Source organism: Choloepus didactylus, chromosome 5, assembly GCF_015220235.1.
Source record: "Choloepus didactylus isolate mChoDid1 chromosome 5, mChoDid1.pri, whole genome shotgun sequence".
In the NCBI taxonomy this organism is placed as follows: Eukaryota; Metazoa; Chordata; class Mammalia; order Pilosa; family Megalonychidae; genus Choloepus; species Choloepus didactylus.
The window spans coordinates 27,887,450-27,908,860 of record NC_051311.1 but is presented as its reverse complement, the minus strand read 5'-3'; the positions used below and the strand labels follow the sequence as shown (position 1 = coordinate 27,908,860).

Sequence of the window (21,411 nt, the reverse complement as noted above, 5' to 3'; positions counted from 1 at the left end):
GTAATTGTTTAAATTAATTTAAAAGAACTGCATTTGAAAGATTGAATTTAAAGTACTAATCTAGTAACCTCTTTGCCTTTAAAAAAAGTGACCAACTGTTTAGAGATTTGGATTGATGTGTGTTCATCTGTCTCTGAACATACTGGCATTGTTGATTTTAAAAAGTTTAAAATGTTCTTTGTGATTGTTTTTGTTTTTAGAAGACAAATATTTTTACCTGTAGATATTCTAGGAAAAGTTTGTTATTGGGTAGATTTCAAAATGTTTCTTACCTCATTGTGATTTGTAAATTGTTCATCATTATTGAGATAAAAGAGTAACCATATTAGAAAAATAACAAATCATTGTACTCATAGCTTTCAAAACATTGGACAGTTACATTTCCTTGCCCACATCTGTTCCCAAAGAAACAGGAATTAAAGATGTAGTATTCTCAAGGAGCTTACTATAGGCGGACTGACACAGAATAGAATGACAACAAACAGATATAAAAATACCAGAAGGTGCTTTAATTATACATACGTCTCGAATCCTTCCTAAAAAAACATGTAACTTACGGATGTTTTAAAAGGATTTATCCCCTTTGTTTAGTAGGTATGAGAAGTGGAGGGTTTTCTTGTTGGCTTATTTCTATTTGTTTTGTTTTTGTTTTTTTAGTGTAATGAATATTGTGGTAATAGAAGGAAAATGAGATTGGGACAGAGAAGTGTCTTAGGAGAAGTAAGCAGGTGGTCTCGCTTTTGTGAACATAGGACTTCACTCATTATATCTGATCTGTGGTTCAGATATAATGATGTCCCAGCTTTCCTACAGAATCTACTCAATACCATGATTACTCTTAAAATACATTCAGAAGAATGATATAGCCAACTTCATTTATTCAATAAATATTCATTGAATGCCTATAGTTTACCAGACTCTGTTCTTAGAGCTGGAGATTCAACAGTGAACAAGATAGACAAAAACTTCCTGTTCTCATGGAACTTATAGCTTGATGGGCAAACAGACTATAAACTGGATTAAAAAGTAAAATATATATTCTGTTGGGAAGGGATTAGTACAAAGGAGAAAAATAAAGCAGGAAGGGGAAAGGAAATACTATGGGTCAGGGGTGGTTTACAATCTTTGATAGAGAAGATCGCACTGTGAAAGTTGTATTTTGAGTGAAAACTCGGAGATGAGAAAGCAAGCACAAGGATATTTGGGACAAAGTCTTCCAGGCAGAGGGATCAGCATATGCAAAGGCTCTAAGACTGGAATAAATCCTTGTCCTCAAGGAACTGGGAGAAAGTCCATGGAACATGGGCCCAAGTTAGAGTAATAACAAAGGGTCAGATCTATGTTGGTCATTGTATAGTCAGTTCTGCTAAAATGAGACATATGTGTTCCTAAAAATTACCGTCCTATGGAAAATTGCATGATAAAAACCACCAGGGCTTATCAGAAAAATGTGGTTAGGAACACAGCACTCAAAAATGTCATGAGTATCATGTAAAAAAAGAAATAGGAAGGAACTCAATAAAAATGGTAGCACAGTTTTACACAAGTTAAATGGTTAAGAAATACACAGGTACTAAAATAAATATAGCACTTTACCTTGAAAGAGAACTGAAATTTGCTGGTGGAAGTGGGCTTCAGAAGGGTGGCAGCTTGTGAGTTACTGTGAAATCGTGGAAAGAAGATTCTGTGGAACCAGAGGGAAAGTTGTGACACCAGATGTGAATGGGTGTGGCTCCTAACACATGCAGTGAACTCATCTAGCAGATAGCTTTTTGAGGTACATTGGTATGTGCTTTGTGTATAATCCTTTGGGCTCAGTTCAGCTGGGTACAGTTTTCTGCATTCATCTAATGTCTTTCACCTAAACTGTATAAGCAAATGTGAAATTTGCATTATGCAGAAATTGTCCCCTAACACATGAGTTGTGGTGAACAAATTTGCATTTTCAAAAAGGTGTTAATAGAAGAACTGACTGTTCTTGGTTTTACTCTTAGTGAGATGGGAAACCATTGAAAGGTTTGGACTTTCGGCAAAACTAGTGTAGCCCTGTGGACCTACATGTCAACAATGAGTTTGAAGACTAGGCTAAGAACTTAAGCCTGTTAAATTTTACTCTCCATCAGGAAAAGTTCAACACAGCCTCAGATTTTCACCAATAATACAAAAAGCTGCCCCTGAATTCTACACTCTAAGCTTTACAATAAAAGACTGAGGGATAAAGGGTCAAGAAAGTGTATTGTGTTACAGAGGGATGAAGAAGTTGAGAATATTTTTTCTGGAGAAGAAGTGACTAGTAAATCTCAAGAGGCAGTAGAATATCTGGTCTTGATAAAACACATTTTTCTTCATACATTTATACTTTATTGAGATTTCATTTATGTTCCACAAACTACAACCATTTAAAGTATACAGCATGAACACAATCAAGTTACACAAGATAGAGAACAGTTCTATGATCCCAAAAGATTCCTTCTGGCACTTTGCAGTCCATTCCTCCCTCCACTTCTAGCCCCAGGCAACCATGGATTTTCTTTTTGTCCCTATATATTATAATGTTTACATTTTCTAAAATTTTATATAGATGGCATATTATATATGGTCTTTTTGTATCTGCCTTTTTTCACTTGGCATAGTGATTTTGAGATTGATACGTTTTTTTGCTTGTATCAGTAGTTCCTAAATAAATTCCTGGCATTTTAATGTACTAAAGCATTTGATTATTTCCAGTGTGTCTTTTGGCTCTAAAATTGTGACTCCAAAATATATGTTCAGGCAGTTTGGTCCTTTATGTGAATATCTAGAAAAAAGAGAAAAAGGATATTGTTCTGTTCTGCGTTGCTACCAAATTGAAGGGTTTCTTTTTAGCATAACCATAAGACTAACTTGAACAGAACTTTCAGGGACAGACTGTGGCCATTTATCAAAATGCAGATTTCATGTGTGTACATTTTGAAAGTACCGTGTTTGTTTCTTCATCAAGCCGAAATTTATTTGAGTATTCTAAAGTATATTAATATAACATGAATGCTGTCAGATTACTAAAAATGCAAAAATATTTTTCTGTATTTTATCCCTAGATCGAAAAGTATCCTATTTACATGCCTCTCAAGTTCAAAGGCAGACAGTGGTTTCCGTTCATGGTTTACCTGACAAGACATTCTCAAATCAACTGGATGGAAGATACATCCTCTGTGTGTGGGATATTTGGCAGCCTTCAGGCCCCCAGAAGGTTTTGCTATGTGAATCAGAGGTATAATTCAGAAACAGACTCAGACATTTGATGAAGGAAGGGTGAGAATGATATCCTGATGGACTCAGCATAAGGGGTGGACTGACAAGTAAAGGAAAAGAGATGAGAGACAGAGAAAGGTAGTAGGGACAGATAAGAAAAGAGAATCAGAGAGAACTTAGAAGATACTTTTCCTTTTCCTTACCTGTTGCCATCAGCAATTGTTGCAGTTGTGACGAGGACACATGGATATATTTCTTTTGACTCTAGAAATTCTTAGTTCAAAGGGTCAACTAAGGTAAACTTAAGTTTGAGGAAATCCGTGATTATCATAGAGCAAATTCTAAGGTCAATTTAGAATCAGATAATGAATGTAGTAGGTGGGCTTAATAAAAAAGTTTTCCAACCTGGGCACGGCTCTGGGATTCTAGAAGTATATTTTTTGTCTTCTTATCCATTTTTTGGATATTTGAGAGAAAATTTGAAATTTTAAATAACCAGAATGCTTCTGCCACTTATCCAGAGTTCTTAACCTCATGCATTTTCCAGCACCCCAATTGACAGTACCATGGTTTGATGAACACACAGGTACAGTTGGAGAGCTGTCATTTTAAGCTTGCTTTCCTTTATGATGAGGAGATATATATTTGTATTTTCCTACATATATGCTCTTGATGACAAATCACTGATTCCACCAAAGCTGTGGAGGAGAATAACTTTTACAGGCATCACTTTTTGGGACTTGATGAATAATAAATTTTTTGCAGTACAGGATGTTGTACTGTAAATAAAATGACAAAGGATGGATTCAGCTGATTCAGTTGAATGGTAGGAATGGTTGAGCACATTTTGTCTACTAAGATGGGTGCTAGGCACCTTATATTTGTGATTGTAACAATCCCTCAATGTAGTTTATTATCCTTACTTTCCGTTTGAGGAAACTAATACTCAGACAAGTTAAATTTTATTTCCCAAGCACACTTAGTAAGTGGCAGAGCCAAGATTTCAGTTCAGTCTTTTCTGGTACAAAAATCCATGTTCTATTTACTATACCCCACAGCTTCCTGGAGGTGAAAGGTTTTTATAGGAATATCTGTGTAAACTGAAAAAGGATCAAATATTGTACTCTGTAAACTTAACTTGTGTGGACGTAGTTCTAATATTTTTCAGTTGTCAATTTTTTGTATATATGTGTGTGTGTGTTTTTAGGTCACATGTTGCTGCTTTAGCCCTTTTAAAGCATTTTTGCTGTTTGCTGGAACAGTACATGGCTCAGTAGTTGTGTGGGATTTAAGAGAAGACTCCAGGATACATCATTATGTGAAGCTGAATGATTGTTTTTGGACATTCAGGACAGCCACATTTTCTACTGGTCAGTGCCATCTGTCTACTGCTTATATATCTTCTAGAAAAACCACAACAGATTTTAGGAATGTTTTAAATTTATTTGTATTTATTCAGTTAAATTATCCCGGAGAGTGGGAATCTGACTATTTGCAGTACCAGAAGAGATATTTGATAAATGGGAAAAAACAAAATCCATAGTTAACTGCTTACCCAATGACCAATAATTATTGGAATAATTATTGGAATATTCTTTCTTATTAAATTTGTGAATTCCAAAAAACCTCAACAAATTAACCCTGAGATTTAAATCTGATAGTTATAGCTTAAGGTGTATTGGTATATATGCTCCCTTGGAGTGTGAAGCTTGACTCATGCTTGAAGTCATAAGTAAATTAGTCGTCTCTTAGGGGGAGGAAAGGAACCAGAACAGCTTGACATTTCCAGATCTTAGATTTGACTCATCAGTCATTCATGCCATACCGTATCTGACAAAACACCAAATATTTAGTAAGCTTTTCTTATGTCTAGGCCTTTTTTAAGTGCTTTGCAGCCATTATCTCATTTACTTCTGGTAATAGTAGCACGATAGCACACTACTATTAATATGTTTCTCATATAAGGCTCAGGAAGATTCGATAATTTGTCCAAGGTCACATTAACTACTTAGGGGCAGAGCCTGCACCCAGACCCTGGATCCCTCTGACCCCAAGGCTCTCACACTGTGCAATTCTGGGGACCTGTTCCCACTCTGGTGGTTTTCTCTTAAGGAAACAGGTTTTGTTTTGTTTTTTTTCCCTGATCTGTGATTCTTGCTCACACACACTCTATTGCCTCTCAGGAGCCCCACATTCCTCCTGTAGACACTTAGTTTGTTCTTCCCCTTTTCTGTGGACCATGATGCCAGTCCTCTGCCTGTTTTCTTCAAACCTTTCAGATTTCAACAGGGTCTTTACATCTTGCCATGGATATTATCTAAATGGGAGGGTGGGGGGATGACATAAAAAAGTGGGCAGTGTTTGCTCTGAAGATACTTCTGTCAAGCATTGCTGACATCTTGATCCATATAATTCTTTGTTGTGGGGACTGTCCTGTGCATTGTAGGATGTTTAGCGGCATGCCTGACCCCAACCCACAAGATGCCAGGAGCACCCCGCCTCTGAGTTATGACTCCAGACATTGCCTGATGGCCCTGGGTGAGTGGGTGGGACACAGTGGTCTCTGGCTGAGAATCACTGCTGTAAAGTGACAGCTTCTCCTCCCTGGTTAGACTTACTGACAATCACAGCTGATAATGTTTCTCTATGCCTTCACAATAACTGCCTTTAGTTGTTATGTTTCCCAATAGCTAGTAAAAATATTTATTTGTAGTCTTTGCCCCGCTTCTTTCCAAAATTAATTGAGATTACAATTAAAAAGATCTTTGTCTTTGTAGTCTTTTATTACATTACATCTTTATGCTGCATAATGTATGCCAGTTAGTAGCTTTTAAAAGCACGGTTGTACCTCAGAAAGTGAATGGTTAAACAAACTTGGTACATTCATACCATGGAATACTACTACTCAACAATAAAGAGGAACTAATAATGATACACACAACAACTTGGGTGGATCCCAAGAGCATTATACTGACTGAAAAAAGCCAAACTCAAAAGGTCACATGTATGATTCTGTTTATATGACATTCTTGAAAGGACAAGATTATAGAGATGGAAAACAGATTAGTGATGGACAGGGGTTTGGGATGGTGAGGAGGAGGAGGATGGGAATGACTACAAAAGGTAGCACAAGGGAGAACTTTGTGGTGATGGAATAGTTCTGTATCTTGACTGCTAGGTTGGTCATGTGAATCTACATGTAATAAAATGACAGAAAATATGCACACATTGTACTAATGTCAGTTTCTGGTTTTGATATGATATCATAATTATGTAAGATACAGCCATTGGGGGAAACTGGGTGAAGGGTACACAGGGCCTCTGTACTATTTTTGCAACTTCCTGTGAATCTTTAATTATTTCGAAATAGAAAGTAAAAAAACAAAGATAAAAAGCACTTTTGCAGAGTCTTGCAATACTTGAGGTTAAGCAGGCTGTTTGATTTTTCCTGTGACTGATTAGGTAGACATGGACTCTGAAGCAGTTGAGTTGTTCTGATTGATTGATCAGTTAAGTAATATAAATCTTGAGTCTACTGATGAACTTAAGGTAACCATGAGTAAATTTCTTTGTATTTTCTTTTTTACCTCTTTTCCATCAAGGTATGAGGCATTATAATTAATTAAATATTTTAAAGTGTATCATTTATGATGTGGGTGTATTATTAATTATCAGACTCAGCATCATAACATTTAATATCTATTTTTTAATTTAATATGAGACTTATGGGGGCCTTTTAGGGTATATCATTTTTTGCTTTTTTAAGTCAGGTTTATTGAGGTATAATTTATGTATAACATAATTTACCCTTTTCAGGTGTGCAGGCCTAGTAATTTTTGACAAGTATATACAGTCTTATTTCTACCATCACAATCAAGATACAGAACCTTTACATGGCCCTGAAAAGTTCCCACATGTCCCTCTGTAGTATCCCTTTTCCCCAGTTCCAACCCCTAGCAATCACTGATCTGTTTTCTTTCCCTGTAGGTTTGTTTTTTCCAGAATGTCCAATGAATAGAGTTATTCAGTATGTAGATTTTCGAGTTTGGCTTCTCTCACTTAGTCTAATGTATTTGGGAGTCATTCATGTTGTTGCACGTATGCATTCCTTCTTTGCTGAACAGTATTCCATTATATAAGTGAACCAAGTTTGCTTCTCCATTCACCAGCTGAAGAACATTTGGCTATTTCCAGTTGTTGGCGATTATGAATAAAGCCTGTACAAAGTGTCTGTATCGAAGTACCACTTTGCATCTCCAGCAAAGCATGAGTGTTCCAGTTGCTCTGCAGCCTCACTCACACTTGGTTTTGCCCACTTTATTTATTTGTTTATTTTTCATTTAAATTTTAGCCATTTTAAGGGTGTGTGTAGTAGTATGTCATTTTGGTTTTAATTTTCATGTGCTTATTTGCAATCCATGTATCTTCTTTGGTGAAGTCTGTTAAAAATCTTTTACCCATTTTTAGGGTGGTCATTTTCTTGTTGTTGACTTTTGAGAGTTCTTTATTCTGGATACAAGTCTTTATCTGATATACATTTTGTGAATATTTTCTCCCAATCTGTGGTGTCTTTTCCCATAACATTATCTTTCAGAGAGGCAGAAGTTTTTAAATTTGAAAACTCTTAAAAGAAAATACAGATGAAGACACACATGCACACACATGTATGTACATATGAATTTAAACACGTGTATATGTATATAGTCGAACATGCACAAAATGCATTGCTTCCTTACTGATTTTTGATGCCATGTGTAGTTTTCACATATGAGGAGGTTTGTTTTGTGGCTTTTCGTCCTAATTGATTCATTTAAGAATAGTAGCTCTATGTGGAATGTGTCTGATTTTTTCTGTTCCTAGACATTTTGTAGACAGATATTCTAAGCTCAAAAGAACTTTGTTCTATTAATTTGTGAAATTCAGTTTCATTACTGGATGCTGCTTTTGGTAGTGGTGGAAAGGAGGATTCTTTTCTTTCTCCAAACTCCTCTGTTTTCTCCTTTTATCCCCCTTACTTACATCTCTGGTGGGCAACTCCTCTTTTTTGTCGCCTTTTCCCCAATAAGCAGTGCTGCTCTGAAGTTGCCACTTTACTTTTGAAGTGATTCGGCTTCACTTTCAAGCCTCTTCCCTTATAGATGGTGAGTGAGCTACCAAGTCCAGACCTGCATTCAGTATTCTGGCACTTGGAGTTAGACTTTCTCTTTTGTAGAGCTTTTTGTCTGTTTTCTGTAACTCTTTGCCACATTCTCCTCTTTTTCATGGAGTGTCTTGCCCTCCATACCTATAGACATGCAGGAATGATGGCTGCTTTGTTGGAATTTGGCATTTATTTCTCTTCTTACAGGTATGTTGAGGTTTGCAGTTTTCTGTTTCCTAGTAATGCTAAAGTGATAGCTAGTATCATTTTATTTGTGTTCCTATTGGTTTGATGGTTTTGGGGGAGTATGGGGAGATTTGGGTCTGGGAGGCTGCCATTATCCTTCGGACCCAGAAGCACCTCCCTTTTTCCCATTCATAAAACTAATTTTATTTCTATGACTTATTACTTAAACACTGTTGTGTTTCTAAACTATAGATGGTATTCTTACATCAGTAAGCCATCAAAGTCCTCTTCAAGCAATTGAACCCATCTCAACATCTGTCTACAAAAAACAGAATTTTGTACTTTCACCTTTTTCTACTCAAGAAGGTATATGGATTCTTCAATTTTCTAAAATCCTTAAATAGACATTTATGAATTGTGGTTTTCTTATTATAAAATATGTCTATTTTTTTTTTCCTATTTTCATTAGAAATATCAGGTTTGTCATTCCACATTGCTTCCTTGGATGAAAGTGGAGTTCTTAATGTATGGGTGAGTGAAGATATATATGAGTCACAGTATTTATATATAAACAGAGGAACAAAGAATAAAATACACTGGCTCTTTTGATTGGTTAGTTTTTGTTTTTTTTTTTCTTTTTTTAATTCAATTTTATTGAGATATAGTCACATACCATACAGTCATCCAAAGTATACAATCAGTTGTTCACAGTACCCTCACATAGTTGTGCATTCATCACCCCAACCTATTTTTTAAAAACATTTTCCTTATACCAGAAAAAGTGAAAATAAGAATAAAAAAAAAAAAGTAAAAAAGAACATCCAAATCATCCCCTCCCTCCTACCCTCTTTTTCATTTAGTTTTTTGTCCCCATTTTTCTATTCATCCATCCGTATACTGGATAAAAGGACTGCAATTTGATTGGTTAGTTTTTGCAATAGTCTATATGGGAGATAAGTACCTGAATTGGGCCAGGGGGCAGGGTGGGGGGTAGGGGTGGGGAGGAAAGAGGAAAAGACTGAATTTACTAGTTTTATGAGGCGGGTAGAACACACAATTTTATACATGACGAGTTTGTGGTCCCTGCATAAGAACCTAACAGGAATTTTTTGTAGGCCTTTGGAAATGTGAAATTAAAATTTGAACCAAATGTCAAGTCTAGAAAGTGGTGTTAGAAGGAATCATCATAGAGGGTTAATTGAAACTCTGGCTATTGATGAAATCGTTGAGTGAAAAGAATATGAAAAGAGACCAAGAGAATGGAATTAGTAATATTTAAAATATTAGTTCTAAAGTTAATGATCATTTTTTTTTTCCTGGAGCAATTATATTTTTAGAACTAAAAAACAGCCATTATATCCTCTGTCTTAATTAGAGCTATGCTTTGCTTGCATTATTTCATAATTATAAAATATGTTAATATTCATGACCAATAATCTCTTTTTAGGTGGTTGTTGAATTACCAAAGGCAGACCTTGCAGGTTCAATAAGTGATTTAGGTAATTATTAAGTAAAAAAAATTAATTTTGATTAATGTTTTCTAAAAGGAATAGAGATTAAAGATACCAACAAATGCTTTGAAAAATATTTAAATTAGCTATCTGAAAAATGTATCTTAAAGTTGTATATTATGTAACATTGTTCATTATTGACAAGCACCTAAGTTAATAAGCATGATATTCTAACTGAATGTTTTCATTTGAGTAAGGTTTATAAATTCTATTTTTATCTGTATGTCATTCTATTATATTGTTCTAAATTAAGGAAGTCTATTTCATCCATATCTTTTCCAATGTTCTTGGGAGTCCAAGTCCTTGAGTGCATTCATTTAGGTTTTACTGCCTTTTGGTTTTGGATTTACTCCAAGGCATACTGATAAATCTGAATGCAACTCTCTTAAGATCACTTAGAGTGGATGATACTAAAGTATGCTAAAGTCCTCAAATGTTATGTGTTTGAGCAAAAATACCTAAATTTCCCACAGTTTGGTATTTTTGATGTCATATAGTATGGTTTTCAGTTTCAAAAAAATGGCTTGGAAGTCATGGAATAATTAGGCTCCATTACATATATAGTCTAGGTTAGCCTGTGTTTTAGACTCAACTTTCTTCTCCAGTTATTAGCCTCCAACCATTTATTTTCTAATAAGCTTTCCTTTCAACTCGTTTGTGTCAGGGATCTTCCACTGGGTACGTCAGGCCAAAAATTATGGCAGAAGTGACGCTGACTTTGTTCAGAGCAGTATTTGGAGTATCTATGGAACAAATGCTGCATGCTTTAACCCTGAAATGTCAATAATATAACTTACAAGTTTACTATAAACTCTAACTGTCAATTTAACAGGACTGAATGTTTAACTGATTTCACTGGCAACTATCTTGAGATGGAAGAATACTTTTTCTCAATGTTTTCTTCATATGGCATTCACTTTGCTTATTATAAAACCAGTATACTTGGTGTTGGCCCATCGGTGTTTTAGGTTTTCACAGTGCTTGTACAGTCGCAGAACGTTGGAGCTAGATGGAACCGTCAGGATTCCCTCATCCCTCCTTCTCGATGTACGCACACGACTGAACAGGATAAATGGCACAGGCCAGTTCACACGCTTAGTATTAGAACAGAAACCAGAGCTTAACTCCTTGCCTTCCCACCCAGTGTTATTTTCTGAAAGCTAAGAGCTCTTACAACCTTCAGTGTTCATCTTGAGGCTGGTTATGTTGTGTACTTGTGACATAACCAAGAAAGTTCTTCTCTTTATATGTCATCAATAAATTGCGTACCTATTTTCAAGCAATTATGACAGATATTAAGGAGTTAAGGACATTCTTTACTCACAGGTAGTGCATAATCTGACTATGGAGACAAAATTATTTTGTATGAAAAGTATTTTGCATAAAAATGTTTTGTAGTATCTATGAGATAGTTATACAGAAATGCAGTGTATATTTCATTGTAAAATGTTGTTATATGAAAATACTCTGTATCCATAGAGCCATTACTAAAACTTTGGCCATGTTCCAACTTTGCTTTTGGTAAAAGAGGGGAAGACATTGATAAGCAAGTAATGCTCAAAAAGCTTTGGGCATTAAATGCCTACAGGTAAGTTTAAGGTGTTTCCAAACTCTGGCATGCATGAGTTAGATCAGTAGTCCATTTGAGAACTCAGTTCATAATTAGAACCAATAAGCCACCATTTTTCTTTTATTTATTAAATTTTCTGTGAATGAGTTGGGTTCAGGTATGGTTTTAGGTGCGAGGGATATAAAGATGGAAAGACATAGACCCTGCCTTACGGAGTTGCAGTCTCATGGGAAGATTGACATGCAAATAATGGTAATACAGTAATATAACTGCTTACAACAGAAGTTTGTAGAAAGCCCATGGGAGAAGGTGTACCTAATGCAGAGAAGACTCCAGATAGGAAGTAACATTTGATTTGAAACTTTCAAGACTAGTAGTTATTTCCCAGGCTGTCCGGCGCTGCCCCGCTCGGTCCCCGGTTCCCGGCCGGCGAGGGGAAACAGGGAAGGAGAGAGAGAGATGCAGACTGCGCGAACTAACCTGGTCATGAATCACGACTCGAACCACACGGCAGTTGTGAAAGCAAGCCCTTTACTACAGCTAGATGAACATTCTGTGTTACTGGTTCCCACACGGGGCACGGCGCCTCGTGGGAGAGCAGCCTCGATGTGGCCGTCAGGCACGGCTCCTTGTGGGCTGTCTCACCCTACCCCGTCCGGGTAAGACCTTTTATACACAATTAACAACCAATAAGCTTCTAGGCTAGTATCGCGTATACAGGATTTCGATTGGTAGGAGCGGGTGGCGGATACATGCGTCACTATGCGGAAACAGGATGCAGGCGCCATCTTGGCTCACTCGATGGGCGGGGGTAACTCTAGAGCAGGCTGCAGCGCATACGCTAGGCCCGATTCGGGAGGCGGCTTTCCACATCTCCCCCTTTCTTATTTATTTTTGACCCAGTGTCTCCAGTGATGAACGTGCTCCCGTGAACCCAAATGGTTCACAACCTCTTTGGTGCTTTGGGGAGTCTGGACTAGGCCTCAGCCATCCAGCGGCGGAGCCTCTAGCACCAACCAGAATGCTCACGTCATATGGAGACCGGAGAGTCCGTAAGCTGGAAGCAACGTGACTCTCCCTGCAGTGCTTTGCCTGGCAACTGGGGAACAACGACGGGGGCAGGAACAGCAGTAACCAGAGTCGGGGGTGTCACTAGGTGTCTCTGTGCAATGGCTAGGGTCCAGTCTGGCCACAACTAGGACTCTGCCCTAGAGACCCACCTGAGACAAAATTATGACTACTGGTGTCGCCTTTTACACCCGAGAAACAGCCATGCGATTCGCTACAAATTTTGCTCCAAAGCGCCCCACCTGAGGCGACCAGGAAGGGGTATGGTTAATAAATCGGTCACTATCGGGGGTAACAGAGGTGGGAGTCATAGCCATCATAGTGGTAACACGCAATTGCTGCTGCGCTTGAAACAGGCGTTCTAGCAAACATTTAACAACGACTAATCCCACCAATAATCCCACTGCAATGAGGATCCAATTAGTTAAATTGGGCCAAGAGAACCAGGAAGAAACACTGTGCAATAGTTTCTGTAGAACCTCGCCTAACCCGGAGAGATCGACTTTAACGGGTTTTAACTTGATCCCCCCAATTGTGTCTAAACTAGATTCCACCTGTTGGGAGAGATTAACAAATTCAGGAAAATATGACCTTTTCAGCCAATCAGAGACTCTGGAAATGCTTCCGGTCACGTTGGCCCTGACAGGAGTGACACAGAGTTTAACCGTAAGCCACCGGGTGTCACATGTTTGCTGAAGCACTCTCCAGAGTCCATCTATTTCCAGTCCAAGTTCGTCTATCTCCGCTTGGAGTTTCTGAATGGCCTGGAAATTTAAGTTCAGCATCTGATTGTGGCGGCGTAGCACGTCTCGGGTAAGGTTGACCAAGCCATTTACCGTTTCCATCGTTATGGCGAGCTGCCGATCTGTCCATGCTTGTAGCACAGCCTGCCCGATCGTTGGGACAAACAAAGAGGAAGCTACACTGGCAGCATTCGATAGCCATTCTTTTATGCCTCTTGGACGCCTAGACTTAGAGAAGGGGATATTGTTAAGTGAAACAACTTGAGAAACAGGGCCAACCCAGTCGGTTGCCTTGACGGGGAGCCAGACATAACTTGGGCGATACACTAGGATAGCGGGGCGGCGAGGCATCCGGGTCTTTGGAACGGTTGCAGACTGTAGGAGCAAACCCCGGAAGGAAAAGGCACCTTTGAGTCTCCTTTTTACTCAAGATCCCTTCACAAGACTGGCGGCTCTTCCCTGTAACGTTAAGAAATTCAAGCAAGACTCCCTTACTTAACTCGCCATTACCAGTTTCACAAGTAGCATTCGCCGCAACTGTGGTGTTGACAACCTTGACAGAGAGGTTAGCAAAAGAGAGGATCAGTGTGTCATTGGTGAGGGGGAAGGACTCGTTGAAGCTTGTGGAGGAAATATAGAACAGAGTTACCGATCCTCTTTTTGGGCAACCGCGGGGTGGTCAGTCCTACTATTATCGTCTTGTCGGTCGTCGCCATCATCAGCAGGGTCGGAGGCTTGGTCTAATGGTTCAGGTTGTATATTCGTTGGCGTTTCTGACAGCTGTTCCTTGGCTTCTTCAGGTGATGTCACGGTTCTCACCAGTCTTTCCGGAACCCACACTGGTTGACGTCCTGGTTCCTGGGGAAAAACACAAACAGAGCCTCTGGCCCAGCTGAGCACCGGGTCAGGGCCTTTCCACTGCCCCGACAGGACATCCTTCCAACGGACTAGACCTCTATGCGGAGGACTCGGGGTGGTGTGTTGCAGGGCAGGTGTCATTCCTTGTGAATTTTCGTTTAAAAAATTATATGTGAGCAAGGCTACAGACAGTCGAGCTTTTGGGGACAGGCCGTGGCCTATACCCTCTTTCTGTTTTTTAAGCAAGTCTTTGAGAGATCTGTGCGCTCTTTCAATGATTCCTTGCCCCTGAGGGTTATAGGGGATGCCATGTTTTAATTGGACATCCATGTTGTCACAAAATTTTTGGAAGGATTTACTAGTGTAGGCAGGCCCGTTATCCGTCTTTAACGTCTTTGGCTTACCCCAAGCTGCCCATGCAGCAAGGCAGTGTGCAATGACGTGGGAGACTCTTTCTCCTGGTTCAGCAGAGGCAAATAAAACTTGGGAGCATGTGTCCACCGACACATGTAAGTACTTGATCTTACCATACTCTGAATGATGAGTGACATCCATCTGCCAAGTATCCCCTGGGGTGAGACCCCTAGGGTTGACCCCAACCGAGGGGACTGCTCTCTGCTCTGCACAATTGTTGCAGGCTCGGACAATATCTCGAGCAGCTGCACGTGGTATGCTGAACCGCTTAGCTAGGGTACCTGCATTGATGTGAAACTTGGCATGGAATTCTCGGGCTTGTTGATACGGTACCAGCGTCGGAAAGATGTGCAGCTGTCGAGTGGCTACATCTGCGCTATGGTTCCCCTGGGCCATAGGGCCAGGCAAACCTGTGTGGGCTCTAATATGGGTTATGTAAAAAGGGTGTTGCCTGGTCCATATAACCTCCTGTAGTTTGGCAAAGAACGTCCTTACTGTAGAGGAATGTTTAACAATGCCCACCGTTTCTAAAATTTGTACAGAGTTCACAACATAAGCAGAATCCGAGACGACATTTAAGGGCTCGGAAAGGCTTTCCAGGACTGCAATGATAACCTGCAGTTCTACCCATTGAGGCTTTTGTGGTTGGAAGAGTACTGTTTTAGGAGTGTCCCCCTCCACACAATACGCCCCTGTTCCGGAGCTGGAGCCGTCCGTGTATACGGTGGGGGCGCCTGCTAGTGGCCTAGGAGAGGTTACTTTGGGAAAAATCACTGGGTGCCGGGTGACAAACTGCAAGAGAGGAGCCTTAGGGAACTGATTGTTAATGGGACCAAGAAATGTACACCGGAGAATGGCCCATTGATCTATGCATCCGGTGAGTATCTCAAGCTGCTGGGAAGAATAAGGCACCCTGAGATTTTTGGGCTGCTGACCGAAATGCTGCACAGCCCTTTTAATGCATTCTAGGGCCAAGTCTGCAACCGCTGTAGGATAGTGCTCTAGGACTTTTTTGGGGGAAACTCCAGGGTGGACCCAGAGCAGCGGCCCCCGCTGCCACAGTACCGCAGTGGGCTGTAATTCTGTCGGCAGCACGCAGGCTTCAAAAGGCTCATCAGGGTCTATTCTCTTCAATGCAGCGCCACTGAGCGCCTGTTCCACCTGGCATAGTGCTCGCCTTGCCTCTGGAGTGAAGCTTCGAGGTGAGTTTATATTAGAATCCCCCTTCAACAGGTCGAACAAAGGTGTTAGTTTGACATTGGGTATTTTTAGGTATGGACGGATCCAATTGATATCCCCCATGAGTTTTTGTAGATCATTGAGAGTGTGTATATTGTCTAGCCTGAGAGACACCTTTTGGGGGGAAACATGAGTGGGTGCGACTTTCGCCCCCAGGAAAGTGGTAATGTCAGTCATTTGGATTTTTTCAGGGGCAATCTCTAGGTTAGCTTCTCTAAGACTAAGGACTAAATGTGACAAAACTGTTTTAAGAAGATCTGTGTCTCTATGGGCTAAGAGAATGTCATCCATATAATGGATGATTTTCACTTGAGGGAACTGCTGCCGAGTGCTAGCTAGCTTCGCAGCGACATACAGCTGGCACATGGTAGGACTATTAGCCATGCCTTGGGGCAGGACTGTCCATTCAAAGCGTTGACAGGGCTCCTCTTGATTACTAGAGGGCACAGTAAAGGCAAACTTAGGGGTGTCTTCAGGGTGGAGCGGAATAGAAAAGAAGCAATCTTTCAGATCTATGATGAAAATCGACCAGTGCTCCGGTAATGCCGAGAGGAGGGGCAGTCCCATCTGAACGGGCCCTAAAGGCTCCATGCAATCGTTAATAGCTCTTAGATCATGTAGCAGTCTCCATTTACCAGATTTCTTTTTTATTACGAATATAGGGGTGTTCCACGGTGACGTGGAAGGGGCGATATGGCCCTTTTCTAGTTGTTCTGATACTAGGGCGTGCAACGCTGCAAGTTTTTCCTGTGGCAAGGGCCACTGAGGCACCCACACCGGAGCCTCGGTTTTCCATTTTAGTTTTATAGGTGTGGGTGGGAATCTCTCCTCAGTGGCCCCTATGAAAAACCCAAGCCTCGTCTGTCAGACTTGGGGGCAGCTTGTATAGGCTCCGCACGTCCGTGCAGTGAAGCTCCTAAACCCTTGCCGGGGGTATACCCCATTTCTTTTAGCAGTCGCTTAGAGGTTGGGGAGTAGCCGCTAATTAAAGTAACGTCCATTTGGGTCAGAATGTCTCTTCCCCACAAAGACACAGGCAGGGCTAATACATAAGGCTGGAAACTGCCTTGGTGTCCTTCTTCATCGGCCCAATGAAGGGCAGCTGCACTGAGCATGGGCGCTGAAATTTGGCCTATTCCTCTAATGGGCTCTTCCGCCCTGCTCGTTGGCCAGGTGGGGGGCCATTCTTGTTGTCTTATGATAGACCGATCGGCCCCTGTATCGAGCAGGCCCAAGAAAGATCTGCCTTGCACCTTAATGGTTAGCATAGGTCGAGACTCCAGGGACATATGGAGTCCCTCAAAAATCGCTCCACTGGATCCGAACCCTTTTTCCCCTCTCTGTCTGATTCTGCTTGGAAAGACTGCATGTAAGCTGGGTAAGAGCAGGAGCTGCGCCAGCTTATCACCTTCTGCAATGACTAAGGTGCCCCGCTGAGATTGAACCATAACTTGGGCACGGCCTGTGAAATCTGAATCTACAAGTCCTGGTATAACTGTTAATCCTTTCAGGGCCGTGGATGCTCTTCCCAATATGAGCCCTACAGTACCAGCCGGTAAGGGCCCCTTGAAGGAGGTCCCTACTAACTGGACACCCATGGAGGGGGTTAGTACGAGTCTGGAGGTGGCACAGAGGTCCAGTCCTGCTGAGCCGGGGGACGCACGAATTTGATCGGATCCTGTGTTGTCGAATGGCATGCAAGGGGGTCCGTCGAAAGGGCGGACCCCCTCTTCCCGTTTTTTGGAATCTGCTCGGGGCGGCCAGAGAGGCGTCTACCCTGCGCATCGAAAACCGATTTACAGTCTTCTGCGCGGTGGGGGCCTTTGTGGCAACGGCCACACGGCCTGGTTGCTGCACCTGGTTCGCCAAACCGTTGAGTGGCAGGGGGTTGACGTCTATTGGGACAATCTCTCTTAAAGTGCCCTGATTGGCCACAGCCATAGCACCCGTTAGACTTTGCCCCTAAGGTTCTCGGGCTTTTTGTAGCCACCTGTAGGGAGCTGGCTAGCATGGCAGCTAGACCTGCATTAGTTAAAGGGCTGCCAGCATCTCTACAGAGCCTGACCCACTCTGTCAAATTTTTTGCTCTGTTTTGTGCCAGGATAACTTTGCACTCCTTGTTGCACTGCTCAAAAATCATTTGCTTAACCACAGTCTCTGCTACTCCTGGATCTGAGAAGATTCTCTCAGCTGCGGTTTGCATCCTGGCTACAAAATCCGCAAATGGTTCTGTGGGGCCTTGGTGTATATTGCTGAGTGAGGCCTGAGCCTCTCCCTCACCTGTTAGCTTTTTCCAGGCACCCACAAAACAGCGGAAGATCTGGGCATAGACCTCTTGTGGGAAACCCGTTTGGTTCTGGGCATGGGCGCCTCTCCCCAACAGCATGTCAGCATTCCACCCGCCACGTCTCCCCGCCGCATTCCTTGCGGCCTGCTCTTCAGCTAACTCCTCAAACCATGCTTTCCAATCTATGAATCGGCCTGACGGCAAGCAAGCACGGGCTAGCTGAAAAATATCTGCGGGTGTATGATTTAGAGCAGAGAGGTTCTCGATCATGTTCAAGGTATAAGGGGCATTGGGGCCATACTGATGGACGGCCTGCCTCAATTCTCTCAATAGTTTGTAATCATATGATTCGTGCCGATTGCCACCTTGGGGATTGATAATAACCGGGTACATTTCTGAGACTGGCTGCGGCTCAAGTGGCTGGTAGCCACCCAGCATGCCAAAAGGTCTAAATGTTGTGAAAGGGTTCCATCTCCAGAAATGTCTCCCACCACTACCTAATGGCAAAGGGTCCTGAGGGCCTGTATACTCGGGCGGGGGGTACGGCAAAGGTTGCCCCTCCCCTGACCGACCCATCGGGGTTTCCGGGTCTGGCAGCAAAGGATAATTACATTTACTGGGCATGGCCACTAGAGGGAGCTCTCGGCAAGGTCCTTTGGTGGGACCGCCCAAGGCGTCAGTTGGGAGCTGGGGTGTCCCTGGGGGTGCAGCGGTAGACATTGGCGGGGCGGAAGGCCGCACGGGTGTGGCGGGAGGCTCCTCCCACTCAATTAGCGGGGATGCTTCCGCCTTCTCGTCAGTATCGCTATCTGACTCTGAGTCAGAGTCACTGGACTCCGGCGGTTTGCCCTTACAGGAGCCGTCCGCTGACGAAACCGACTGGGTTTCTTGGAGCGCGCACCGTGCTTCTTGCAAGACAGAGGACGGGCTTAGGCCGGTAGCCGATTCTAGTTCAAGGACCGCACGGACGGTCTCCCATATGGGTACTAGAATCGGGTCCATACACACGCCCGTCTGGCGCGCTCGGTCTATGTCGCGACCGAGCTTCATCCAAGAGGGTAGGCTAAGGCTGCCGGTGCAGGCAAACCAAGGGGCAAAAGTATCAACATCATCAAGAAAACGCTGAAGGGAGCTTTTCCTGACCGAGATACCCCGTTGTTTCAAAAGGTTCTTTAAGGGAGCTAAGAGAGGTGAACTTCCGGACTGCCCCATGATTGCAGTCGGCACTATACTTCAGTCACTCGGAGAGCTCTTCCGAGTCCCCCGGGGTCACCTGAAAACCCACGGGCCCTAACTATCATGTAATAAGACGCACTCACCTTCTCGCGTTGATCAGGCGCGGGAAGTCCGCCGTAAGCTCGACGCGCAGCGCTGCTCTCCTCACAGAGGGACCGTCGAGAGCGAGGCAGGAGGAGGAGGGTCCCCGTACGGGCCACCACTTGTCCGGCGCTGCCCCGCTCGGTCCCCGGTTCCCGGCCGGCGAGGGGAAACAGGGAAGGAGAGAGAGAGATGCAGACTGCGCGAACTAACCTGGTCATGAATCACGACTCGAACCACACGGCAGTTGTGAAAGCAAGCCCTTTACTACAGCTAGATGAACATTCTGTGTTACTGGTTCCCACACGGGGCACGGCGCCTCGTGGGAGAGCAGCCTCGATGTGGCCGTCAGGCACGGCTCCTTGTGGGCTGTCTCACCCTACCCCGTCCGGGTAAGACCTTTTATACACAATTAACAACCAATAAGCTTCTAGGCTAGTATCGCGTATACAGGATTTCGATTGGTAGGAGCGGGTGGCGGATACATGCGTCACTATGCGGACACAGGATGCAGGCGCCATCTTGGCTCACTCGATGGGCGGGGGTAACTCTAGAGCAGGCTGCAGCGCATACGCTAGGCCCGATTCGGGAGGCGGCTTTCCACACCAGGCAAACAGACATTCTGGGGACAATTTTAAATTTATAAAGAGCATTGTTAAATATTCTTCTGTGACAGTTAATAAGACTTTATAAACATAGTCCCATGCTATAAAATTACAATAACCTTTTCCAACTGCAAAGTTGAATTTATTTCTATATGATTTTCATTCAGCTGCCTCCAGAGTTCTAGTCAGTACCTTGCCCAGAATTTGGGTTTCAATATAACATAAATTTCTAGGTCCCCATTTTACAATAATTTAAAAAAGAGGGGACTGAGTATTGGGAATCGAAAGGGGATACAAGGCCAATAGATAGCTGAAGAGTAAGAGCTGTGGCTATAAAAGCTTTGTGAAAATAAAGGGAAAAAAAAGGAAAAGTAAAGTTGGCTTTAGAATTTACCTCTGCAGTGTTTGAGAGAATGAAGTGAGAGAATATTTTGTTCTGGAGACTAGTAGAATAAGCACTAAACATTTAGATGGAGGAGCTAGTATGTACATCAGTATACATTCTGCAGCAAAGCCAAACAAATTTCTAAGCATGTCTTTGAAATTGTGGGGAAGGAAATTTTGAAATGTTTCTTATAAGCATAAATCATAAATGGACATTAACAATAAAATATTTGCTATTGTAAATTTAAGGTGTGTTAAATATTGATTTTTTTTTTTTGCTTAGTATACTGCCTGCATTTTATTTTATCACATCTAAAAATGTAAAGGCATCTTGATCTTGATTCCACTTATCTTTTTTCCTATAAGGCCCTTAACTGAAAATTTTTAATTCTTATGTAATTCTGTTTATTGATTTATATTTAATATCATTTCCTAACACAGATATTTAAACAATGAAAAATGATTCCAGGCAGCCATAATTAGATTTTGATTTTACAGTTGTATTAAAAAGTGCATTTACTTTTGGTTTATCTATTTTTAGGTTTACTACCTGGGGGGAGAATAAAATTAGTACATAGCTCTGTGATTCAGTTGAATGACAGGTAAGAGTATGTGACTTTGAACATGCTTAAACAATTCCTCTTGTCTTACGACTATCAATTCCCTATAGAAGGAAAGCATCATTAGGTAATTGCTATGTACAAAAAAATACATGGTCAGTTTTGGCAATGAAGAAATTCCATTTGCTCATATTTTATGTTTTGCTATTTAATTAGTTTATCAATGAATCAATGTAATAAATACAACTTCCCTTATTGTTTCTTTGATTAAAATATTTTGTGTCTTATAAATGGATAC

At 41.8% G+C, this 21,411-nt stretch overlaps 1 protein-coding gene across 4 annotated transcripts in view; it reads left to right on the top strand.

Annotated features, from left to right (window-relative positions):
• DYNC2I1 (dynein 2 intermediate chain 1) overlaps positions 1 to 21,411 on the top strand; it is a 117,565-nt gene that overhangs the window by 80,935 nt on the left and 15,219 nt on the right. For all 4 annotated transcript variants that reach the window (XR_005216909.1, XR_005216908.1, XM_037835708.1 and 1 more), the window contains exons 16-21: positions 3,078 to 3,250; positions 4,439 to 4,601; positions 8,810 to 8,923; positions 9,027 to 9,088; positions 10,005 to 10,056; positions 21,095 to 21,155. Coding sequence is in view for 2 of the 4 variants with exons in the window: in XM_037835708.1 (XP_037691636.1) it covers positions 3,078 to 3,250; positions 4,439 to 4,601; positions 8,810 to 8,923; positions 9,027 to 9,088; positions 10,005 to 10,056; positions 21,095 to 21,155 (625 nt within the window). In the remaining 2 variants the exon portion in view is untranslated. The remainder of the gene's footprint in view (positions 1 to 3,077; positions 3,251 to 4,438; positions 4,602 to 8,809; positions 8,924 to 9,026; positions 9,089 to 10,004; positions 10,057 to 21,094; positions 21,156 to 21,411) is intronic.